Genomic DNA, 25148 nt, shown 5'->3' with positions numbered 1-25148 from the left:
CTCTCTCCCCTGCAGTTTTCCCCAGAGGGCTCCCCGCCTCCCCCCCCACCCCCACCCTGCATAAACCCCTCGCCTGAGAATCTCAGGGTCTGCTTTTGGAACTCGACCTAGGACACCCAGTGCCACCTCCTTCCCCGTCTGGCATTCAAACCTGCCCCCACCCCACCCTCCATCCGGACACCCCTCCACTTCCCCTCAATGCCCCAGCTCAGGCAGCCCCTTTCCTCCAAGGCCCAGCTGGAGGGCCTCCTGCTACACCACGCACGGGCAGCCCACAAAAGCCTCTCCCATGGGCCCCCTGCAGTCTGTATTCTGGCCCTCCCACTGCCCTCCAGCTCCCTAGAGGCTGAGGCATCTCTCTTCCCAACAGGGCCTAGCCTGGAGGTACCCCAACAAACGCCGTGGAGCCAATGCCTAATTCAGTTGGGACCGAACACAAGGACCTGGCTCTGGGCCTCTTCAGACCTCTGGGCTTTGCAAGGGTCACGGTTCAAGGGAGCAGATTTCATAGAGCGTGATTCCGGAGCCAGTGTTTGCCGCACCCTGCGGGCCTCTGCTTGGCCTGGTCTCCTGGTCACTTCTCTTGCGCAGAGAAAGGCCCTCGTGTCCACTGCAGTAGGACAGTTTGTGATACGGAAGTTCATGTCCCTGCCTTGCTGAGGCTGGCTGCCTGCCTGGGACACATTTAGTTCTTTCCCTGCCCCTCAGGGCTCGGCTCCCATCTCGTCCTAGCAGACCCCAGAGCCCTCCCAAGTCCACATTCAGCACTGAGCAGATCCCCAGGGCAGGGGTCTTGCCCTCTGGACATGCTAGGGACTGTGTCCTGTTCATGTCACGACTGCTGGTGCCTAGCACAGCACCTGGCCCCCAAGACTCACTCGGTTCCTGCATGTGGCTGAGCTTGGCACTGGCCTCCCAGCAGCCTGTTGGGGATCTCAAAATGGGGGCACAAAGGGCCAGTGCCAGGCTGCCCGTTCCTGGGTCACAGCCCAGCCACAGCTGGTCCTCAGTGGGAGAAAATCCTGGGTCCCTAGACACCTGGCCAGGACTGTTCCTCCACTGCAGTCTGGACAGACGGACCAAGATGGCTCATGGGGGCTCCAGTGGGGGACCCCAGCATTTATGGCTCCTGCTGGACTACGGAGGGGCATCAGAGCGGAGCTTGCGCCGGGCCCCAGGCAGCTCAGTGCCCACCCTGGCCCGTTTTCCAGCTGCTAGTTTCGCCGAACAGGGTGCCACATGGACACGGGCCTGCGCAGCGTGGCCAGCATCTGGTTCCAGTGCGTGGTGCCCATGCCACTGGCTGACGGCCCGATGATGACATGGCCCACGTTGTCCCCTCGGCCATCGCTGCTACTCTCAGCCACCGTCACACGGAGAGACAGGTCCTAGGGAGGAAGTGACATGGGTGCTGGGGACCGGGGGCAGTGCTGGAGGCCCTCCGTGGCTCCCAGGACCCTGTCTACAGGTGCCAGGCCCCTGCGGGCTGCCAGGAGTGGCTCCCTGAATCTGTACCCCTGATCTGCCTATGCCCACAGGCTTCTGCTGCTGCCTCCCAACACAGTGGCGGCTCTGGACTGCCAGGTTCAGATGCTGGCCTCACCATCTCCCTTGCTGTGTGACCTTGGGTTCTTCCTACTTAGCCTCCCATCTGGAGGATGGTAATAATCATAGTTCCTACCTGTACCGGGAACAAAATGAGTTAAAACGTGTCAACTGCTTAGCATAGTGCCTGTACACAGAGCATCTCAGATGTCTGGTTATTCCTAATATGATCACATGTTGGACTCACAGCTGAGGAAGGAAAAGAGTGTGCTTGAGATCGAAGTGGAGAGGTTGAAACCCAAACCCAGACTGACCCTCTCTCTCTTCTCCTCACCCCCGCTCTCCCTCCTCCTCCACCACCGCCCTGGCCCAAAGAGGTCTCCCACCCTCGGAGGCTGTGGACTAGTGGCGCTACAGCCGCTCCGGGGGAAGTAGGGGACAGATGGACAGTCTGTCCCACGAGGGTGGCAGGACAAGGCTAGGACACCCAGCACCAACCCCAGACACTGGGATATTTGCCTGGATTAGGAGCTTCCAGAGTAAGGCAGAGTTCTGGGCTTTCAAATTCAGATGGGGTGTCAGATTAGGTGGGTTCTGTACAGCCCCGTGACTCAGGGGCAGGTTTTGGCTCAGGGCACAAAAGGACATTCTCACTGGCAGGAATGCCCCAGCATGGAAGGAGGTAGTGAGGGGAGGTGGTAAGCTCCCCATCCTCTGAGGCATGCAAGCAGGGCCACTGGTGTGGCACAGGCCATATCCTCTGTAATCCCCCACCCTTGGTCTGTGACATCGGTGCCAGGAGAGGGGTCTCCCTGGGGCCCATGACCTTCTGAAAGCCATGGAGGTGTGGGGAGCTCGGCAGGGTCTCTGCAGGTAGAGTCTCCAGAGACTTCGGGCCAGAACTGTGGGCCCTTGGGTTCCCCGGGCTTATCTCCAGGCCTTTGTAGCTCCTTCCACCGGGAACCGGCTTCCCCCAGATCTCAGATTACCTAACGCCTCTCGTAAAAGCCTCCCCGGGCCGCCAAAGTCTGGCATGCGCTTAGTGGATTAGGATTGTCTGGAGAGGCGCCTGGGTGGCTCAGTCAGTTAAGCATCTGACTTCAGCTCAGGTCACGATCTCATGGTTTGTGAGTTCGAGTCCTGTATCAGGTGAGTACGAGCCCCTCTTCGGGTGAGCCCTGCTTCCCTCTCTCTCTCTCTGCCCCTCATGGGATTCTCTCTGTCTCCCTCTATCTGCCCTCGTTCACTTGTGCCCTCTCTCTCTCTCTCTCAAAAAAAAAAAAAGGATTGTCTGGGGATTTTCCACCTTCTCCTTGTGAGCAACAAGGAAGCAGTGCCTGTGTCCCAGCACTGACCACAGGGCTAGTACCTAGTGGGTGCTCCATAAATGCCTCTCAACTAGAAAGGGGAGGGCTTGAGACAAAGCAGCACCACCTGCAGGAACCCTAAGAAGCTAGGCCGAGGGCCTGGAGTGGCCCCAGAGCCCAGGAGCCACCTGGCCCGGCCTCCACCCCTGAGCCATCCCCCCTCACCTGGAGCACGATGGCTGGCACTGAGAAGATCATGGCTTCATTGAACACTGGGTTGGGGTCATCCCTCTTCACGGCTGTCTTCTTTTTGCTCATCTTCCTCCCATCCTGAAGCAGGTACACTTTGACGAAGGGGTCTGTGGGTGAGCAAGGGGTGGGGGTCAGGGCCAAGGCCACATCCACTTGGCATAGCTCTGCCTGGTCCTCGCAGCCCGCTAGCTCCAAGTTCCCCGAGCCTTCTCTGTTGCCATTATCTCCTACAGTCCTGCCATTGGGCCTTTATTTCTTTCCTATTTTACAGATGAGAAAACTGAGGCTCCTACACGAGTCGGGAGAAGAGCTGGGCCCTGGGCTCAGGCAGACTGCCTCCCGGCCCACACAAGTGCTCCCTTCACGTGACGCTCTGGGGAGTGGGAAGGACCCACCACTTCTCATTCTATAATGAGCACAGACGTCAGGCCTGAGTCACCCTGCGCCCGCTCGGTGGAGCCCGACTCTGAAATAATGAGTCCCTCTCTACTTGTCACCCTCCCCGCACTGGGTGTCCTTGCTGTACCTGCCTGGACCATGGATCCCCCGAGGCTCCCGCTAGGTTGCTCCCCCAGCCCTTGGTTTCTAGTTCTGCTCCTGTAGACTAGGGGCATCAGGTCCATCCTGTTGGCCCTGGCCCCCATGTGGGATCTGGGATACAGTCCAGTTTCTGGGAGTGCGGCTTCTGTCATGAATTCTAGTCCTGGGAAGCGGGTGTCTGTCTACCGTGGTTTCTTCCCAGCACCCCAGGCACCTGCTCTCAGACTCCCATCTCCCCCACCATCCCGAACTCCTGAGCTCCTGGCTCCTGAGCTCGGCCAAAGCTGGGGGTGGAGGGGCCTGGTACGATGCCCCACACCTGCTGACGCCTCCCGCTGCCCTTGGCCTAGCAGCTGGGTCACAGCTCCCACCAGCCACGTGAAGGAGCCAGCCAGCCAGCAGGGCCTTACCTGCCGTGGTCTTGTCGTTGGTCCAGATGAGATTCTTGGCCTTCACCACCACCACAGTGAGGCGCTCAGCCGTAGGGAGGTAGCTGAGGGACAGCAAGATCTCGCCCACAGCGTCGGCAGCCTGGAGGACAGGTGACTGGCTCAGAGGGCTTCCGAGGCCCCCCTGAGGACCTGAGAGGTCCAGGGAAAGGCAGGAACTTCCTTCTCCACTGAGCAGTTTTTACTCTTGCCCTTACATGAGGCACCAGGCTGGTGGGATTGAGAAAGGGACCCCACTCCCCGCTCCACGAGGCATGCGCCAGCCCTCCCTCCCACCAGGCCTGGGTCCTGCCTTGGAAGGAGGAGGACCAGAGGTTGCCTGTAGCAACCAGATGCAGTCCCTCATTCCAGCCCAGGGAAAACGTTCTGTAGTAGTAGCACACAGAGGTCCAAGTGCACTGGGGTTCGTATATCATTTGCTTAAATAGCAACGACAGAAGAGTGGTAAACAGTAATTGGGGCATTTTTGCTTCATGCAGTAAACAGTTTCTGTGAATGTGGCTCAGGCCTCTCTCTCTGTCATTTCCTAAAGAAGTCAGGGCTCGGGCTGTCGTGGAGGACAGTGGACTCCCCGCTCGGAGACGGGTGCGTGTGACGCTCTCTTCATGGGTGGACTGACCTTGTTCTGGTCCTGTAGGTAGAGCCAGCCGCTGAAGGGCTGTAGCGGGAGGTCGAGCACAGAAAGCTTCAGCTCCACCACGCCCGTGCTGATGTTCCGCTCGTCCTCATCGATGCCAAACACGGAAAACCGCAGGCTCTTCTCCTCCAGGGCTGCAGGGTCCAGGGGAATGGAGAACTTCTCGTCAAAGAAGATGGAGTAGGCATTCCTCTGGATCTGCACAGAGAAAGGGACGTGGAGGGAGCTTCAGCTCCGGGGAGGAGGTGGCAGCCAGACACACGTGAGGCCATGGTGGGGAGAGAGCACCGGACAGAGAGTCCAGAGGCCTGGGCTAGAGTCCTGGCTCTGCTGTCCCATGACCTCAATGCCAATTCTTTCTTTGGTGGCTCAGCCTTGGGGATTTTTTTTTTTAAGTAGGCTCCACACCCAACATGGGCCTTAAACCCCCAGCCCTGAGATTTAAGAGTCGCGTGCTCTACTGACTGAGCCAGCCAGGCACCCCAGCCCTGAGGATTTAAAAGCCCCCTGTCCTCCTCTCAGTGGCGGCCTGGCATTGGAAGCTTCCACACTCTGACACCAACTAATTCCCACCCTCAGTGCACACGGCTCCACAGAACCCTCGCGATGCCCGGGAGAGACTGGTCTCCTCTTTGTCGTGTGTGTTCAGGTCCAGCCCCGGGCCAGGCGTGCCGTAAGTACAGGTAATTGTGGAGTCACAATTGTGGAGACAATCAGCGGCTGATGTCCCGGCCCCCGCAGAGCCTGGCCCAGGATGGTCTGAATGTTGTGGGATGGATGGACGGATGGAGCGATCAGGCGAGGCTGGGAAGACTCCACTTCCAAGCCCCGTCCTGACTGGTGGGCGCCTCTGGCCTCCTCCCAGGAAGCTGTGGGCAGACCCCCCGGGAAGGTGTCCTGGTGGGCACGGCTCCCCTTTCCCATTGGGGGTTGCCTTAGTCACTGCCTGGCAATATTTAGAGAGGAGCTCTCATCTCTGGCACTTCGCCTGAGGCTGGGGGGCTGCCCAGCCTGGGGGCAGCCACCTACTTGCTGGGACTAGCTGGGCTAGGATGCTGAGAAGCCTGCCTTCCTGGGAATGAATCTGCCAGCACCTCCAGGCGCACTGAAGCACACTCTGGTCACTGCCTGGCTCGTGGGAAGGTTTCTCTTCCACTGCTCCCTGGGAGCCACGTTCCCCACCCAAATGACTGATTGAGGATCTTCAAGGGCTCCTTCCCCTGTGGGATTAAGTCTACCTCCTGATCTTGACCTTGGCATTTAGGCTTTTCATGATCTGGCCCCATCTCTCCCTCCTCCTGCCACATGAGTCACTTTGCTGTCCCTTGTCCACAGGGGCTCGGGTTCCCGAACTACCCATTCTCTGTGTGTTATGTTTTATGAGCACACAGGTACGGGAAATGGGAACCCCCGGGCCAGGTCCTGGGGATGTGTTGGGCAAAGCACTCTCCTGAACCTGTTTCCTCATCCGTAAGATGCCCTCGGTCCATCCCACTGGGGCTAATGAGAGAATCACGGATGGGTGGGCTCTGTGAACCAGACTCTCAGCACACATCAGGCTGTGGTGGCTCCTGTCTGCTAATGTCCCTTCTCACGGAAGGTGTCCAGAACCACCCAGGATCTTCTAGGCAGTCCAGGCCACAGGCAGCGTGGATCCAGGCTCAACAGGGACACTTCATGGTCCTGATACACAATCTGTTGATCACTTCCCAGGGACTGGGCTGAGGACTTTGCATATAGTAGTACACCCCTTCCTCAAGAATTATGTTGCTCATATGATGGGGAAGCTGGGTCGCAGACAGCTTATGGACTTATCCAAGGTCACGCTACTAGGAAGTAGGACACTGATATCTCAACCCAGAGGGTGAGGTTTTAGGGTCCTGCCCCTTACCACTCACCAACTGCCTCTCTTGGGCCCCACATGCACAGGGCTGTGGTCAGTTGTCGACCATCCTGGGGTGAGGGAGGCAGGGTGGGCTGGGAGAGGGATGATGGTGTCCACCCCCGAGGGACAGCTTGCTTCAACACTGTAAGAGTGACTGGACACAGGTGACTCTTCAGAAAGCACTAGGTCCTACAGACCCTCAGGCTCCACCTGCTTTGGTTAGAGGCCACTGGCTGTCAACCTTACCCACCTCAGAAGACTCCCAACCATGGCATCTGGGCCCCTGCTCCCCCTAATCCAGCCTGGAGTAGAATGTGTCTCATGAAGGCTTTGCTCCCTCTCTTGGCGAGACAGAGGGACCCATGGAGGGGTAGCCTGGTGGGGCAGGGTGCTGGGTGCCTTCCCCACCCTGTTCTCACCCCCAGGAGCTGACCTCCATGGGCTGATCAACAGGCTCCTTCGGCCTCTGGATTCTGGTGGGGTCTGGGGTCGGACAATGGGGGTCACTCCAGGGAAACCAGAGGACCCAGGGAGCTGGGGGTGCTCTTTCCCTAGGTCCTTCCCTGCGGTACTGCTGTGGTCTGAGCATGTCCCCTGACCAAAGGGCACAGCGCCTATCAATGTGGCAGCCCCACCACGCGCCTCTCCCCTTTGGCCTCCCCTTCTCCTCGCCCCTTCAGACGAGGGTGCCGCTCCATCCCTGAGGCCGCCCCACACCACTGTTAACAGTCCTGTTATTAAGCTGTCCCCAGATTAGCCAACTTGAACATGTCACCCCTTTCCTACCCGGACCCCAAGCTGACCCGGGGGACAGGCATGGGAACGGACAATTACCACCCACCGGATATACGTGGTAGGATTGCCGAGAACCGCGCACGGTGGGAGTCGTCAGGCTAGTGACACCTCCGGCTCTGGGATTAGCACCCAGAGCTGTCGCGTAGCACCCTCCTCACATCCGGCCTGGCCCCGCGGGCCTGGCGGCCTGGGGAGGGCCTCCCAGAGCCCCGCGCGTGCCTCCCCTGCCCCCACTCACCCGGGAAATGCCCACGATCTGCTCATCGGGCAGCAGGCTGACGCGCATGAAGCAGGACTCGAAACTGGCTTCTTCGCGCTCCAGGAGGTCCTTGCCCTGCAGCACGGCCACGTGGAGGGTGTGGGAGGCGGCATCGTAGTCCATGCTTACTTCCACCTGGCCCAGCGTGAAGTCCTGCCCGAAGGTGTTGCTCACGGAGGAGATGGAGTTCAGGGAGTCGGCCGACTGGGACTTGCGGAGGGTCCCGTAGGGGGCCAGGTCCAGCTCCCGGCCCATCAGCTCCAGGGGCCCCAGCTCGCTGATGCTCTCAAACGTGTCCTCGATGCTGAGGCTGCCTTTGCGACTGGGCGGTCCCCGAGTGCTGGCCCGCTGGGCATTCCAGGCAGGCGCTCTCTGGGGGAGAGAAAACGGGACATGGGAGCGTGACAGGTGCAACAGGCGTGGTCTCGTAAGCCCTGTTCATTCAAGGCACCTCCTGTTCCCTGTGTGCAGAAACGGTGCCTGCCCTAGTCAGGAAGGTCTTTGTTTAATGCCATTTCACATCACTCACTTTTCTCTCCCGAACCCCGAGGAAAGAAAGCTTTTTCTCAAAACGCTTAGTGATATGGACTGAGTTCCACGCACAAAGATGTTCACTGCAGTGACGTTTGTAAAAAGGAAAAGTAGTAGGGCGCCTGGGTGGCTCAGTCGGTTACGCGTCTGGCTTTGGCTCAGGTCATGATCTCACAATTCGTGAGTTCGAGTCCTACGTTGGGCTCTGTGCTGACAGAGCTTTGGATTCTGTCTCCTTCTCTTTCTGCCCCTCCCCCACTTACACTCTGCCTCTCTGTCTCTGTCTCTCTCTCTCAAAAATAAACAAAAACCTTAAAAATTTTAAAGGAAAAGTAGTTAGCAGGGGGGATGGGTAAGAATAACTAGACTATAGCTACTCAACAGATTACTGAGCAGCCTCCACGGATGTTTACCAAAATGTTCACAACAGAAGGTTTTCATGTTGGGTAACACTCATCCTAAAACTCAAATTTTTCCTTTCACTAAGTTGACCTCGGGATTTGGGAAAACAAAAGTCTTTGTGCCACAAGCATCTCCCATGCTGTTGCATAGCCCTCATTTTACCATCATTAAAAAAAATGTTTTTTAACGTTTACTTATTTTTGAGAGAGAGTGACAGAGCGTGAGCAGAGAAGGGGCAGAGAGACAGGGAGACACAGACTCCAAAGCAGGCTCCAGGCTCTGAGCTGTCATCACAGAGCCCGAGGCAGGGCTCGAACCCACGAACCGCGAGATCATGACCTAAGGTGAAATCAGACTTTTAACTGACGGAGCCACCCAGGTGCCCCCCATTACTATCATCTTAAAAATGGGCCACCAATTTGTCCCTGAATGGACAGCTGTGATTACCTTACAGACCCCCTACTGTTGGACATTTATGTTGTTTCTAATTTTTCACAAATATAAATAATGCAGAATCAAATAGCTTTCTTAAAATCCTAGCTCAGAGGACACAGTCCTTTCGAAAGCTGCTGACACATGTTGCCAAAATGCTCTTTGGGAAAGTTGTGCCAATTTACAGTCTCCGCCTCTCTCTCCCCTCCTCCCTCTCCCCCCCCCCCCAATGGGAGATAGTCCCTTCACGCCCCAAACGAATGAGCATGTGGGGCTGCTATCTGGTAAAAGATTCTGGCTGTGCTCTCTGGAACTCTATATGATACTAGAAAAATTCTCTGCCAAGTGTCTAATGATGAAGCATTCAGCAGTATATATTGAGAGCCCTAAAAGTGTTGGTAGTCCCTGACACAGTAATTCCACATCTGGGCATCCATTCAAAGTACATAACCCTAATGAAGACAAAGTTTTACATATACAACATTCACTGCATTATTTACAATGGCGTTTAGTAAATCATGGCACATACATAAAAAAGGAATCTGACGCTAAAAGAATACTTATGACGGGGGCTCAACATTGTGGGAAAATGCTTTCGGCTGGGAGATGAAAAGAGCAGGGTATAAAATTCTGTGTAGAAATGACACCCGTTGTATAAAAACCTATGCATGGAAAAAAGACTGGAGGATACATTAAAAATACCGGAAAGAAAGAAATCCAAATGTTAATAGTTAAAATACAGTTAACAGTTATTTGCCACTGGGTGGTGACACTTGGGGAGGGGTTTTGCTTGTTTTTTTCCTGTATTTTTCCCAGGATGGCTTTTAAAATTGAAAACTTCCAGTCCCTCACCGAGTATTCACTGATTTCGCAGCACTGGGCTATGTTGGAAACGTGGAGGAGGACCAGGGTGTCTGTTCACAGGAGGAAATTAACCAGGAGAGAGCAAGGGAGCGGGGAGGGAGGGGAGGCCACCCCCGGGACAGAAGCCTCACCTTCTGCTTGGCCTCTGCGTAGGTCTCGCCATACTTCTGCTGAAGGTACCTATAGTCGTAGTTAGGGAACGGGGAGGGGCTGGGGAAGCTCCCCGATGTCCAGAGCTTCCACAGGCTCACGGCCGCAATTCCCAGCAGCGCCAGGGCCCCAGCGGTGTAGACACCCACCTCCCAGCCAGGAGGGCTCTTGATGACTGCAAGGGAAAGGCAGCCTCTCATTAGTAGGCTCTGGGGTCCCCCAGTGGTTAGAGACTCCCACCCAAGAAGCAGGCAGTTCAGCACTGACTTATTTATTCACTGAACAAATATTTATTGAGTGACTACTGTGTGCCAGGTTCAGTACCAGGTGCTAGGGGATCCAGTGTCGAATAAGACATATGTACCTTGCGATTTCTGCTTCTATCCCCTTTTCCACAGAAGCACCCATTCCTACCAGGGGTGGGATGGGGGTGGGGACACATGGCCAGACCAGACAAAGAGTTGTGAGCAACACTTAAACGCTCCTTAGGCTTTAAACAAATGGGGTTCTTCTCGCTTCTTTTGAGTTCTCTGAGCTCATAGCCTTCCAGATAATCAAAGCAGTCTTTTGGGGTCTGGAGGAAGAGGGAAGGGGTTTGGGGAGAAAAGAAATGACCCCATTTTTGCTTTACCCTCATTTAAAAGAACCCAATGTCCAGCAACTGATAGATAGACAAAATGTAGTCCATCCACACAACGGAATATAATTTGGCAACATAAAGCTACTGATACATGTTGCAATGTGGTTGAACCTTGACAACATCATGCTAAGTGAAAGGCATCACAAAAACCCACGTTGTATGATTCCATTTATTTATTTATTTACTTATTTACTTATTTATTTATTTTTAATGTTTTTATTTTTGAGAGAGAGAGAGACAGAGCGAATGGGGGAGGAGCACAGAGAGAGGGAGACAGAATCCAAAGCAGGCTCCAGGCTCTGAGCTGTCAGCACAGAACCCAATGAGCGGCTCGAACTCGTGAACCACGAGATCATGACCTGAGCCAAAGCCAAACGCTTAACCAACTAAGCCACCCAGGGGCCCCATGTATGATTCTATTTATTTGAAATGTCAAGACAAATCTGTACAGACAGAAAGTTGATTAGTGATTATCTGGGGCTGGGGGGACTGGGGCGGGGGCAACACAGAATACAGGGTTGCTTTGGAGGATGATGAATATATTCTAAAAGTTAATAGTGTTGATGAGTACACAAGCTGTTAGGTGCACTGAATTGTATGCCTAAAGTGGGTAAATTGTATGGTCTGTGAATTTTATCTCAATACAGCTGCTACCAAAAAAAAAAAAAAAAAAAAAAAAAATCTCAGCCAGAAGTGAGAGAGAGGTGGCTTTTAGGCTGTGCAGGACTTGGAGACAAATCCAAATGCTCAAATGTGCTTTCTTCATTGATAAGTAAATAACTTTCCCTGAGTCTCACTGTCCCCAGACATAGTAATTAACTGCCCCCTCAAGTGTGTTGGGTGAGCCCCCACTAGCAGAAGTGACCTTCTGTTGGCAAATAGAATTCTCAGTGCTGCCTCTATACTCAATTCAAATGGGGAAACGGGTGCACAAAGATAAACATTTACAAAAATAAATGACCTTTTGCCCAAGGTCAAAGAGGCAGGAAGGAATGGCACTGGGAGGCCAGCTGTGGCAGCCAGACTTCAGACCAGGCCGGAGTAACCACTGCCCCACCCAGCCTCGACCCAGCACAGTCCCCAGACTATGCAGGGTAGAAAGAGGTGGGGAGGGCATTTCAGGGGTGAAGACTGACGACTGCACTTCCACTGAACACCTATGGTGTGTGCGAGCACCCTGGTGAGGGAGTCAGCCCCAGCCCCAGTCCCCGTCCTTAAGCAGCTCACAGTCTAGGGATGAGGTAGGTAGGCAAATAAATACACAAAACGGAGTGATGAGAACAGCCCAGGAGGGCTTCCTGGAGGAGGGGCATCTGAACTGAGATACGAAGGAGGAGCAAGAAATGTACCAGGCCAAGGCACCAGGGACTGGGAGTTCAGGGCGAGCAGAGGAGGGGATGTACAGAGCCCGGAGCATTCAGTGTCCAGTGGGGGAGAGAGAGTGGGGCATTTGGGGCTGGGGAGCTCTCTGTCACCGTGCCCCTGAAGCCCGGCTGCAAAGGTATCAGGAAGCAGTGGCAGCCCCTCTGGAAGTGCGAGGCCTCACCCTGCCCGTTCCCCTGAGCCCAGCCAACTCCAGTCAGAATCCACAATGCTAACTCATCGTAGGTTAGGGGCAGGGCAGAAGGGCAGGGCCCGGCCTGCCGCCTTGGCTCGTATCCAGCATGTAGCACCCTATGAGGTCTCTCCCTCCACTTGCTAGAGTAGGACAGCCGGGGCTGGGAGAGGCTAGTGAGCACACCCAGCCATTGGCCCAAGGCCACAGGGTAAGAAATGCAGAGCCTGGCCGCGGGTGCCCTGGCTCCTTGGGCAAGCCACCTAGCCACTCTGAACTTGAGCGTCCTCATCTGGAGAGTGGAGATGACCACGCACCCCAAGCAGCGGTCCCGCCCTGGGGAATTTATCTTGCGGAAGAAATCCCAGCAAATTTTATGTCTGCTGTGAGTCATCGAGACTGTATTTATAACAGCAGAAATGTGGAAACAGCCTGAAGGTCCAGCTGAGGGGCCAGTGGGGGCTGGTGGTGCTGACTTGGGAGGGAATATCACTGGCCTTTGAGAACCGAGGTCATTAGGATGTCACTGTGGCAGAGCAGGAAAACGTTTCCAGCATTGTTAAAAGAAAAAAAAAAAAAATCAATCCACGACATGGTCCAACCACACAATTTTGACATAAAAATCACAAGACCTTTGGATAAAGGCTGGGCGGGGACCAGGGACAAATGAGAGGAGCTAGAAATCAGGATGGAGGGGCTGTGAGCAAGCCCTCTTTACTCCTGACTTCTTGACGGAATGTAATTTGTGGGCTAACCCAAACCACAACAGAGATCTACGGAGGGCCCCAGGCGAGCCCTGCCGAGGCACGAAAGTTCTCGGAGGCGTCTGATGAATAAGGGATGGCCTGGTAAACTGGAGAGTGAGATGTCCATGTGAACCTCAGGTGGCTCCCGGCAGGGCCTGGGTGGTCCCAGGGGCAGGGAAGCAGGTGGGCCCTGAGTTCTGAGGTCCCAGCAGATAACGGTCAAGGTGACCCGGCACAGTGGAGCCAGGCTCCCCTGAAAGCGAGGATCTGGGAGGAGGGAGGGCCTGAGGGAGTGCGGCCTGCATCCTGCTTGGCTGGGAAAGGGGGGCATTGAAAGGAAAAGCCCCAGGAAGGTGACACAAGATGATGACTGTTAATGCTCATTTATTTATTCCTTTTATTGACTACAGCCTCGGGGTGGTATGGGAAGAATTCCCAAGGGAAGTGAGGCCTCAGCTGAGACCAGAAATGAGGAGGAGGTGGAGGCGGCCGAGTGGCGTGGCGGTAATAATAGCTTCCTTTACTGTTTACTCTTTGCCAGGCCCCGTTCCAGCGCTTCATTGCATATTAACCCACGGAGACCCCGGAACAACCCTGTGAGGAAGGTTCTATTATTACCCTCATTGCCTAGATGAGGAAGCCGAGGGACAGAGGAGATATTCGCTGCCTGACAGTCTGGCTCCAGATCTGCACCTGTGACCCCCGCACAGTCCCGGGGGCTTAGCCAGGCAGAGGCAGGGAAGTGCTCCGGGCAAAGGGAAGGGCATGTGCAAAGGCCTGCTTTGGGAGAGAGTTGTGTTCGCGCTGGGTTGGGCACTTTGTGTAAGTTAGGTCACCGAGTCCTCCCAGCAGTCCTTGAGGCAGGCCTCACTGCCCCCCATTATACAGATGAGTAAGTGGAGGCTCAGAGAGGTTTCATCATTTGCCCAAGGCCATGCCAGGGCCTGGGCCAAGGCCTGGGAGCCTGTAGGTGAAAGTGTGGTCCCTGGTCTACCCTTCAGCTCAGCTCTGGGCTGGTAGGGGGCTGAGCCAGGGGAGCAGCTAGAGTGTTGGGGAGCACTGGCCTGGGAGTCAGAAGACCTGGGTTTGTGTCCTGCACTGAGCCTCCCTTCTCCCATCTATAAATGGAGAGGGGAACCCACGAGAAAACATGGCAAGTATATCTCAGCTCTGACACCACCCACTATCAGCTGGAGAGCGGCTGCTATCTCGAGGCAGTTCCCAAGCTCAGCACCCACTGGGGCACACACAGGAAGGTCGGGGCTGCGTCTCAGGTATTTGCCATCCCTGGACTGGGCCACCTCTGAGCTTATTGTCCTGTGGCTCTAACATCAACCTACTTGGGTTTCTTCTCACTTGGCTACTCAACAGGCTCTAGGAATGGCCCTGGGGGAGCGGATTCTGCATCTCAGTTTCTCCTTAGGGAGCACGGGACGTGGGCCTCCTGGGGGACTCCTCCAGTCAAATGTAGGGAGGTGGTTCCACAGGAAGGAGCCATCGGCACAGAAGGATGACGAGACCTTAGACTGGTCCCCGCCCTGTGTCCCCAAGGTTGTGTGGCCTCGGGCAAGTCACTGTCCTTACTGGTAAAATAGGGCCATTACTGACGTCCCACTGACACCCCCTACCCTAGGCCTGGTCGGGGAGCCCCGTGAGATGGCATGCTTCCACTGGGACTCACCGCTCAGGTGGTATTCTGCCACGTCCATGGCCATGATGCCCACTGCAGCGCTGGGCCTGGAAGGGGAAAGAGAGTCAGCAGGGAGGGCTTTGGAGGGCCACCAACCCCAACCCTACACCTTGACCTCCACGATGCCAATGGGCCTGTCATCCAGAGCTCAGACTCAGCTGTGAGGAGAGCTCAGCCAAAGGTAGGTGGTTTTTAAATAGCATTAAAAAAAATTTTTTTTTAATGTTTATTTATCTTTTGAGAGACAGCATGAGCTGGGGAGGAGCACAGAGAGAGGGATACAGAATCCAAAGTAGGCTCCGGGCTCTGAGCTGTCAGCACAGAGCCCGACATGGGGCTTGAACTCGTGGACTGCAAGATCATGATCTGAGCTGAAGTTGGACGCTTAAGTGACTGAGCCACCCAGGCACCCTTAAATAACACTTTAAAAAAATGGAGTTTAAAGCTCTTTTCAACCACTCTAAGACCATCTTACTGTCAGGGTTGCCAGATAAAGCACAAGATGCCCGGTGACATTTGAATTTGATTCATTTTTAGTACAAGTATGTCCCATATAATATTTAGGACATGCTTACACTTAAAAAAATTATTCATTGTTTATCTGAAACTCAAAAGTTCCTGAGCATCCTGTATTTATATTATATCTGCTAAATCTGGCACCCCTACCTCATTTCCATCCTACCAACAACAGGCTGACCAGCAAGGAGGCTTTGATTCTTTGCTACTCATTAGCGTGGGCCCTCGAGGTGTTCACTAAGCCTTACTTCAAAAGCTTTTCTTTCAATTGGAAAGGAAAGGCTGCATTTCCACAATATTCTATCATCAGTCCTTCCACTACTCAGGATGGTTTCCTCCCCACCCCACCCTCCACTTCCAAGTTTTGTGAACGCGGAAGGTCTAGGTTGTTCTAGAACGGTCCGGGCGTCATGCAAGCCATTACCTGAACCCAGGTGACTGCTCATAGCTTTATTACTGTCGTTGCTGAGAAGTAAATGTGTCTCACAGACATACTCGAAGGGACTGGAAAGGGGAGGCCGGGAGGAGCTATATCAGCCTCAGCTCCAGGGGCACAGAAGGACGGGACGGCCCCTGGCCCCGCAAAGGAGGCTGCAAACAGGTCATCCTGTGACAACTACAGAGTGCTTGCCCACCCAAGAGCCGCTGCTCTTCTGTTCCCAGGGGATGCCAACCCTGCATTGCTGGATCTTCTGGCTTTTTATGTTTTCATTTCATTTTATCTTTTAAAGATTTTATTTTTAAGTAATTTCTACACCCAGTGTGGGGCTCAAACTCACAACCCTGAGGTCAAGAGCCACATGCTCCACTGACTGAGCCGGCCAGGCGTCCCAATCTTCTGGCATTCCTTCCTTCCTTCCTTCCTTCCTTCCTTCCTTCCTTCCTTCCTTCCTTCCTTCTTTCCTTCCTTCCTTCCTTCCTTCCTTCCTTCCTTCCTTCCTTCCGGATTTTTAAAGCAAAGCCAGATTCCTGGATTTTTTTAATGTGTAATTTCCTGATTTTTAAATGTAACCAATTCACACAAAAAATGTAAACACTGTTCAGGCACAGGGCAAAATGCTCCTGGGCTATGGCTTGGGTAGCGTGTTTGCAACCCACTCCAGCATGCTGTGGGTTCCCTTTGGGACTGGGGTCAAATCAGAGGGTAAGCATTTTCCTGAATCCTGGGGTTCCCCCCAGTCTGTGGCTCTGGAACCAAGAAGTTAGGGTGCTTTGGTCTAGACAGAGTTATCTAGCACATATGGGAGTTGTCCGAAGTCCCTGGCAGGAGGCCTGGAGAACTGGGGCAGTGAGGTGTGGGTCCTTCATGGTGACAGGAGGGAAATGCTAACCAGGGAGGCTTCACTCATGCTGAGGAACAGAGGCTCATTCCTGGGACCTGGGCAGGAGACTGTGATGACAGTTAACCTCGCTGAGCACTCCTTACGCCTGAGAGAGCGATTCTAAGCACTAGTCAACACAGGCCATCTGGCTCCACACTCCTAACTTCTGTGCCTTACTGCGGAGGGGTATACAGTTTCAGAACTTTCCTAAGAACCTGCAGGACCAACTGGTCACTGTGAACAAGTCCAAGGTGGCCCTAGTTCCTGGCAGACCACGGTCTGGATACACCAACACGCACATGTCCCAGCCTACCTCTGCCTTGCTGGGAATCCAATAACGCCGCCAGCTTTCTTTCTGCTCACTTGGCACAAGCCGACTTCGAGAATGAGGCTATGCTAGCGTGGGCTGGGTACACCGCGGTGGCCAGTGCACACGGCATGGGTCAGAACCCCGTATCTGCTGTATCAGACCTAGAGCAGTTGAGGGGTTCCCAGCCCTCTGGGGCTGGTCTAGCTCAGACCCCAGACTATATCACACTGCCACCTTCCCCTCTACACCCCTCATTGTAATACCCCTTGCCCGGGAGCTGTGATTTCACTGAAGATGTGCATGATTCTGAGCACACCCAAGCCCAAGTGGTCCCGCAGTGGTCCCCAGTGAAGGGGCAGAAACCACAGCACATCTGCCTGAATGGAGGGAGGAGAGAACTGGGGTAGGAGAGGGGTCAGGCAGCCTGAGCACAGCTCTGAATCTCAGATCTGCCCCCTCACTAGCTCTGAGCCTCAGTCTTCCCATCTGTAGAATGGGGCTCATGGCTGCCCTATCAGGGTGCCAGGAGGGTAGAATGAGAGGTAAGTGTAGTCTGGCTTGGTAAATATTAGCTGCTGTGGTTATTGGCCTCACAATCAGCCCAAAGGCTAACTAACCTCTAGTTTGAGCAAAACTGTGTGGGTAGCACTGCCAGCTTGCAGGTATGTTTTATTTGTCTTAAAAATTGGGGAAATTCCCATTAAAAATTGATTTCTAAAAGAAAAAAAAAGCTGGATTCACTGCTTCCCTTTAAAAGTATCTGAAGACCGTGGTCTGCATCCCCCTACCCCCGCAAAACAGCCAAGGCTGGAGCTGAATGGGCTCTGCCTCTTCGGACAGGTCTGGCACCTCCCATCCCTCCATTCATTTCCAGAACCTGCTGGCCCCTGGAGCATCTCTGCTCATGAACCTGGTAAGCAGGCCTTTGGATGAGCTATGGGAGGTTCAGAAAGGTTAAGTGATTTGCCCAAAGCCACAATGCCAGCAGTGGTAAAGCCATGTCTGCGGCCCAGACCAGTGCCTCTGCCATTAGTAGCCACAGCCCCCAAGGATTTCACGTATGTGTTTCCATCACCTCCCTCAAGACCCCCATGGGACATATCCTATTATTGACCTGATTCCACAGAGGAGGAAAATGAGGCTCAGAGAAGGGCGGTGAATTTGCCCAAGGTCACCCAACCAGTAAGCAGGGAGCTGAGCCTGAACTAGATCTGGCTCTGTAGCAAGTGCCCTTCCTAATGGCTTTACTCACCATCCCCGAGTGCCCCTGACCCCATCTCACTGACTACCACCTCAGCAGGCTCCCACTGGCAGCCCGGAGGTCTACCAGGCAGAGGGGCTGTGACTCTGGCTGGCAACAGGATGCTGACCAGGCACATCGGGAGGCCAGGGCGGACCGCGACCAGAGTCTCCCGAGTTTCTGACACACAGGAAATGGGCCGCAACAGGGACGAGCCAGGGCTGGCCCAATCTCACACCCGAGCCCCGCAGATCCACGGCCCCTTCTCTGGCATCTTTCCCCACCTAGTCTATTCGTTCTGGCCCCAATCTCCCAAACTCGAAACTGCATGAAGTTTGCTCACTGGAAAGAGCTCTAGATTCGAATCCAGGCTTAATCAGACCTACCCGGCAATACCTACCTACTGCTGTAAGCATAGACATGATATATGCCAAATGCTCAGCATGGTGTCTAGCCTGTACTAGGCACACGATACAGACCTGATGACTGACTGGGTAAGTGGATCCCCATTTTATAGATGAGGAAGCTGCAGCCCCGGGTCACTCAGCATTTAGTAGCAACACTGGGACTGGTGCCAGGGTGTGATGGATCTGGGCCTGGGCTCTTGGCCGTGATGCCACCTCCTGACCAAGCCTTTTGGGGGTGGAGGCGGGTGGGAGGAACTGTCACTGGCCTCATCGGAATTGGACCACAGTCGAGGCCCCCTCCTGGGCTTGTCAGAGAAATGGCTTTCCAGGAATTTTGTGCCTCTTCAGGGAAGACGGGCCCCATGTCTCTGTTCCCCCCACCCCATTTCCTTGCTCACTGTGTCCCCACATCACGTCTGTGGCCAGCAAGGTGTTGACTGCCCCCCCCCCCGACCCTATGGTCATCAGGTAATAGGATGTGGGCACAGGGCAGCCCTCAACCTCCCAAGCTGCAAACCTCTTTAGGATCTTTAGGTTTGAGATCTTTTCAAGTGCTCCCCCCATCCCTGAAATAATCACATCCTGCTGCCATCCCCCCAAAGCCCGCAGAAACCACAGTGCAGACCAGCTAGGGTGGTGGTGGCTGGCATTTATTGGGCATCTATCATGTGCCAAGTACTGTACCAAGGACTCGCCATGTTTTATTTCAGCAAATCCTCGCTGCCTCTCCCTGAGGGGGCTGCTACTCTGCCCATTGCACTGGTAGGAAAACCGACGCTTGCCCAGTGTCACCAGAGCTGACAAGAGACAGAGTCCAAACTTGAACCCTAGCCTGGGAACCTCCACGCTCCCAAGCTGCTAGGTGAAGGTTTTGGATTTCAGAGTGGAGGGGGCAGGGGGTTTGGGCACTTGTCTTGACTCTTCTCCAGACTGGGGAGTTAACTTGGCTGGAACTCCTGTCTGCCCTGAGCCTCGGTTTCCCCATTTCTAGTAAGAAGCACATTTGCTGCTGCTCTCCACACCTGCCCCTGCCCCTGCCCCCAGCTTGGAGAAGGGGCTGACGCTCCAGGAGCCGCTTTCCCAGTCACTCTGGAGTGGCCTCACTGCCTGAGCAGCGTGGCACACAGTTCTTCCGCAGCCCTGGAAAAGGGTCACCAGGATGGCTGGCTCAGGGCTCCTCCACCCACAGGCCTGGCTCCAGGTCCCCATGTCCGGCCCTACTCTACCCCCTCTTCAACCCAAATCTATAGCCCAGGGCCCAAGACAGGGCAAACTTCCTCTTCCAAAGAGCAGCGGCATCAAGGGTTCCCAGGAGCCCCCGGAAAGCCCCCACGCAGGCCAGTGACACTGGTCCGGGCTGGGGATCCTCTCCCAAGCTCCGAGGGCCTCCTGGCGATGGGGTGCGACATGCCTCTCCGGATCAGAGCATCTCCCGAAGACCCAGCACCCCTGCCGCGGGAACCCCTAGGGTATCTGGGGAGCGGTGTGCGGGGGTGGTCTGACCCGGGAGAGTCGCGAGCGAGTGTGCCCCAGGGGCCGTGGGGACAGTCAGGATGCTGAGTGTGAAAGTGAGGGGCGCTCGCGCGGCGCGGGCGCCGGGGAGGCGTGTAAAAGGCCGGGCGAGTCGCGTGTGTGCACACGCGGGACGGGCGTGCGGGGCGCGATGCGATGCGCAGTGCGCGGAGTGGCCGGGCCGGGGAAGGGCGCCCGGCGTGCGCTGTGCCCGGCGTACGTGTGCAAGCGCGGCGCGGGTGTGCAGACGCGCAGAGTGCGCGGAGGCCGGGGTCCGCGGCGCGGGGAAGGGTGCGCTACGTGCGTCCGCGCGCCGGACCGCTTCCCGGTGGGAGTCGGGGGCGGCCGGGTGCTACTCACCCCGGCTCCGCGGAGGGGCCGCTTCTACGCTCCGGCTCCGGCTCCTGGCTCGCGGCTCCCGGCCGGCCTCCCGCAGCGCGCACGCACCGGCGCCAAGCCCGGCCGTCGCCGGCAACGCCACCCCTGCAGTGTCGCCCGGCGCCCGCCTCGGAGCGGCGCGGCGCGGCGCGGGCCGGGGGCTCGGCCGGGCCGGGGAGGCAGACGGGAGCTGCGCCGCAGTCCGGGCACGCTCCCAGGAGCCCGCCGCGCGCTCCCTCGCGCTCGCCCGCCCCCCTCCCGCTCCCTCTTTAATTTAAAGCGACAACCCCGAGCGCTCTCTCCGCTCCCGCGAGCTGCGCACCGCTTCCGGGGTCTGAGCCGAAGATCCCCAAGCGCGCCCCGCAGTCCCGCGGGGTCGCCCGAGGCCGAGCCCAGCCCCTCACTCCCAGGCCAGGGGACGAGGGTGGGGTGGGGGTGTGCTCACCAGGTGCTCGGAGAGGCAGGCGATGCGCCGGACGCAGGCCCGGCGGCACGCTGGGCTCTCCTGGTCCCTTTCTGGGCCTCAGTTTCTTTTTCCGTTAAACGGGCCTGATGCTGCGCACCTCCTAGAAACCGGTAAGAAAACAGGTGGTAGACGAGCCGCAGGAGGTTTCCCCTTTCCTGAATGCATAATTACCCCTCCCACCGGAATTGGGCTGTGGGGCAGGCCAACATCATCGCACTTAATCTTCACAAAGATCTACTGGGTTCGTGGTCACTCCATTTTGACATGAAGAAACAGGCTCAAAGAGATCCAATGACCTTCCCAAGGCCACAGAGCCAAAGATCAGAGCCAAGACTTGAATCTACGTCTGTGTGACTTCAAAGCCCATGCTCTTAACCGGTTAGAGGTCGCGCTTTCTCTCCCAAAGGGATGAATGAATCATTCAGGAGATATTTATGACGCCCCCGCTGGACTCTAGGCAGAGTGCCAGGTGTGGGCGATCTTCCATGTTCCTGGAACAGGGGGACAGGTCCCACCCTACCCTCGCAGTCTGGCAGGGAGGCACGCACTCATCAGGGGCTGCGCGTGGGGGGGGGGGCAGGTGCCACAATGCCAGTGCTGTGGGCACTGATCAAGAGAGCAGGCTTGGTGAGCACCTGGAAAGTCCTCTGGGGGAGTGGGAGGGCGCTGGAGGATCTGGGATGAGGTGAAAGGAGAAAGGATCTCAGACCGGGAGTGATGTAGGAAACAAAGGCAAAAGAAAAGAATTTACATTTCCTAACTACCAACAACCCACAGACAAGTCCTTGAAACAGACAGAGTGACCTTCCTTTGGGAGCTCAGCTGCCTCGATGTTGACACTTTGCTGAGGGCAAAAGGCAATCTCAGCTTAACATTATTCTGACCCCCAAGATCCTGTAAGTCTACTTATAAAAATTCCTTTGGAAGGGCGCCTGGTGGCTCAGTCAGTTAAGCCTCCAACTCTTGATTTCGGCTCAGGTCATGATCTCACAATCTGTGGTATCAAGCCCTGTGCCAGGCTCTGGGTTGACAGCTCGGGGCCTGCTTGGGATTCTTTTTCTGCCCCTCCCCTGCGTGCATGTTCACGCGCGTGCTCTCTCTCTCTCTCTCAAAATAAATAAACATTAAAAAAAATTCCTTTGGAAACTTCCTTTATCTCTACCGTCCAAATATATGTTAGCAATCATCCTCCAAGCATATGGCCCACTGATGTACCTCTGAAGGGTCTCATGACCAAGGTTTTATTAGACAGTAATAAATGACCTTTCCCTAACAACAGCTAGCCCCTCAAGGTCCTGGAAACCTTGCTTCCAAATTCCTTAGAGACTTCTGCTAACCCTAACCCCCTCCCAACTTGAAAGTATATAATCAGTCGCTCCTCACAAACCCAGTGCAGCTCTTTGTGCCCACAGGTCCCGTCCCCATGCATTAATAAAACCACCTTTTTGCACCAAAGACATCTCAAGAATGCTTTCTCGACCGTTCACTCTGAACACCATTTCCACAGCAGGTAGCAAGTGTGTAAAGGCAGCAGTGGTTCCTGGATCATCCACCCTCTGGGACTTCAGGGCTGAGAGCAACCTGTGGGCACTCCTCTCAGGAGGAGCTGGGTCTATGCCGGCCTTATGGGGGAGTGGGCTTCCTTGGCCTGCAAGGCCTGACCCTGGGAAGCCAGGGGTGCAGTTTCACTTATACCCACAGGAGGCGCCCTTGGTTTTTGCTTATTTTCTGGGCCTGGAAGAAAACAGAGGCAGGGCATTACTCATGGCCTTGGAGGTAGGTACCAGGCACTGGGGGGTGGGCTTTCACTGCCATTTCTCATTTAACTTAATCTTCACATTCAGCTGCAGCTTTGGAATGATTGAGCCCATTTTCCATGTGAGATCACCCAAGCCTGAGGAATGACAGGGTTCCCGTTTGGGCGGGTGTGGTGAGTTAGATACACCATCAGCACACAAAAGGGCAACTTTGATGCGGGCTTCTATGGGAGCTGCAGAAAGCTGAACTTGAGGCTGGTCTGGTTCTGGTGTCAGCCCACCAGGCTGATGCAGGAAGTGCCCTGAACTTGGTAAGAAATCTTGTAAATTTCATGCTAAACCCTTCCTGGGGGGGGGGGGGCGCCTGGGTGGCTCAGTCAGTTAAGCGTCTGACTTCAGCTCAGGTCATGATCTCACAGTTCGTGGGTTCGAGCCCCGCGTCAGGCTCTGTGCTGACAGCTCAGGGCCTGGAGCCTGTTTCAGATTCTGTGTCTCCCTCTCTCTCTGTCCCTCGCACTATGGGCACAGAGCCCGATTTGGGGCTGGAACTCACAAACTGTTGAGATCGTGACCTCAGCCGAGGTCAAGAGTCAGACGCTTAACCAGCTGCGCCACCCAGGCGCCCCTCATGTTCTGGTTTTGATCTTGGTGTTGGCTCCTGGGTGTGTTCGTTTTGTGAAAATTCCCAGCATTGGACACTTACAGTTTGCATGCATTTCTGCATGCGTGATCCACTTCTGTATACAAAAACAAAAGCACCTCCTGTGCCTGCCCACCACACTCACCACACTGGAATAAAAGCCAGACTCCTTTCTGTGGTCCGTAAGGCCCTGCTGGTCTCTCCGACCTGTCCTACCGTCCTCCTCCTCACCCACCGATCTCCCGCCTCTCAGGCCTTCTGGTGTTCCTGACACCTGCCAAACCATTTTCCACCTCAGGGATTCTTGCTTGCTGGTTCCTCTGCCTGGAAAGCTCTTTCCCTGCTCGTGCTCCCTCTATCCCCTCAACATCACCCTCAAGCAGTCACCTCTACAGAGAGGCCCTTCTGACTACCCGGCAGAGAAGCCTCCACCCACAGTCATTTCCTTCAAAACACCAGCCGTGATCTGCAATTATTTCATGGATTTGTTTACAGTTAATTTTCTGCCTCCCCCATTAGACTAACAGTCGCAAACACACAGCACAGTTACTATTTGCCAAGTGCTCTTCTAACGTTGTATCAAGGCATGGAGTCCCCACCCCAACCCCGTGGGGAGACGCTACTTCTAGGCCTATTTTACAGTTGAGGCAAGTGGGGCTCAGAGAGGTTATGAGGTTACATGTAACTTGCTCGCGGTCACACGGCTGAAAAGCAGCAAAGCTGGGGTTTGAACCCAGGGAGCCTGGCCCCGGAGTCTCTGCTTTAACTCCACACTTTGACAATGTTGCCTATCTTCTTCCTTGTAACCTAGCTGGGATGGTGCCTGGCATACAGTAGGTACTCAATCAATGTTTGCTATGTGAATGGTAAATGAACGAATGAGAGAATGAAGGGTTAGTGGAAAGTGGGGGGGAGCGGCTTGGATCCCAGAGTGGGTGTTGAGGAGAGGAGGTGTGCAATGGTGTTTGGAGTCCCAACAGCAAGCTAACCAGGGAACTGAGAGCAGTTGGAGGTTCTGATACAGTTGGAACTAACTGCAAGCCGTGGTCAAGGCCAAGGCCTTACCTGGGTCTGGGCTCAGGCACATCTCCTGCCGAAGTTGAGCCCACTTTCAGCTTCCCCTATAGACGCTGCAAGGCACAGAGGTCTGGGGCTTTGGTGCCCCCTCAACCCCACAGTCCACACTCTGAAGGCCCCGGCTGAGGAATCGTGGGTCTCCACCGTGGATGTCCTGGGTGTCACATTCGCTCCCATTCGGCCATTCCCGAGAGTCCCACAGCTCTTCGGACTCCCTCTCACCCCACCCCCAGAAGCCAGGACCACCCCAGAAGAAACTCCCAGTTCTACCTGTGAGTTCTGGAAAGTTCTCTGTGCTTGGTCTCAGTTATCCCATTCCCTTCCATAAACTGGGATCATCTGTCCCGATATCACCAACTGTTGTGAGGATTACATGGTGTAACAGCCAAGAAAATACTTTGCTTGAATCCCAGTTCGGTATGATTACTTCAAGAAAATATGGGGGCAGGTAACAGCGGCGGCTCCCATTGGCTGAGGGCTTGCTGTATGCCACTCATGCGCCCCTTTACTGCCCCTCCAGCCTTGGGAGGCTCATCCCCATCTTACGGATGAAGGCACTGAGCTCAGAGAAGGGAAGCCACTTGCACATAATGGGAATTCACTCTTACATCTGCCTGACCTCAGAGCTCATGCCCAGGGGCATTAGGGCTGAGCCTGTCCAAGAATGAAAGAGTCGGACCCTCGGAGGTGACAGGTCTCAAGATGCAGGGGAAGGAGTGGCCAGCCAGGGCCTGGACAATGTAGAGACGTGCTGGGTTCCCTGCCAGAACCCCCAAACCGGCGGGCTGGATTCATGCCTCCCATTTTCTCATTCACTCTGTCACACTCTAAGGCTGATGGGGGA

General features: G+C 55.2%; 1 protein-coding gene across 2 annotated transcripts; it reads right to left on the bottom strand.

The window, feature by feature from the left end:
• Window positions 1-219: 219 nt before the first annotated feature.
• On the bottom strand, window positions 220-24508 carry SYT12 (synaptotagmin 12). 2 transcript variants are annotated; one of them, XM_042958209.1, is made up of 9 exons: window positions 24293-24508; window positions 20810-20930; window positions 14671-14726; window positions 10030-10223; window positions 7649-8041; window positions 4713-4928; window positions 4055-4175; window positions 3078-3211; window positions 220-1388 (listed from the first exon to the last, which is right to left on the bottom strand). In XM_042958209.1, the coding sequence occupies exons 1-9, from the start codon at window positions 24312-24314 to the stop codon at window positions 1215-1217; spliced, it is 1431 nt and encodes a 476-aa protein (XP_042814143.1). In that variant the 5' UTR covers window positions 24315-24508; the 3' UTR covers window positions 220-1214. The 2 variants fall into 2 exon arrangements, with proteins under 2 accessions (XP_042814143.1, XP_042814144.1); XM_042958210.1 differs by lacking the exons at window positions 20810-20930; window positions 24293-24508 and adding an exon at window positions 20347-20395.
• Between the last annotated feature and the right edge of the window lie 640 nt (window positions 24509-25148).

This window comes from Panthera tigris, chromosome D1 (genome assembly GCF_018350195.1).
Source record: "Panthera tigris isolate Pti1 chromosome D1, P.tigris_Pti1_mat1.1, whole genome shotgun sequence".
Classification (NCBI taxonomy): domain Eukaryota; kingdom Metazoa; phylum Chordata; class Mammalia; order Carnivora; family Felidae; genus Panthera; species Panthera tigris.
This window is presented reverse-complemented; position numbering and strand designations above follow the sequence as displayed.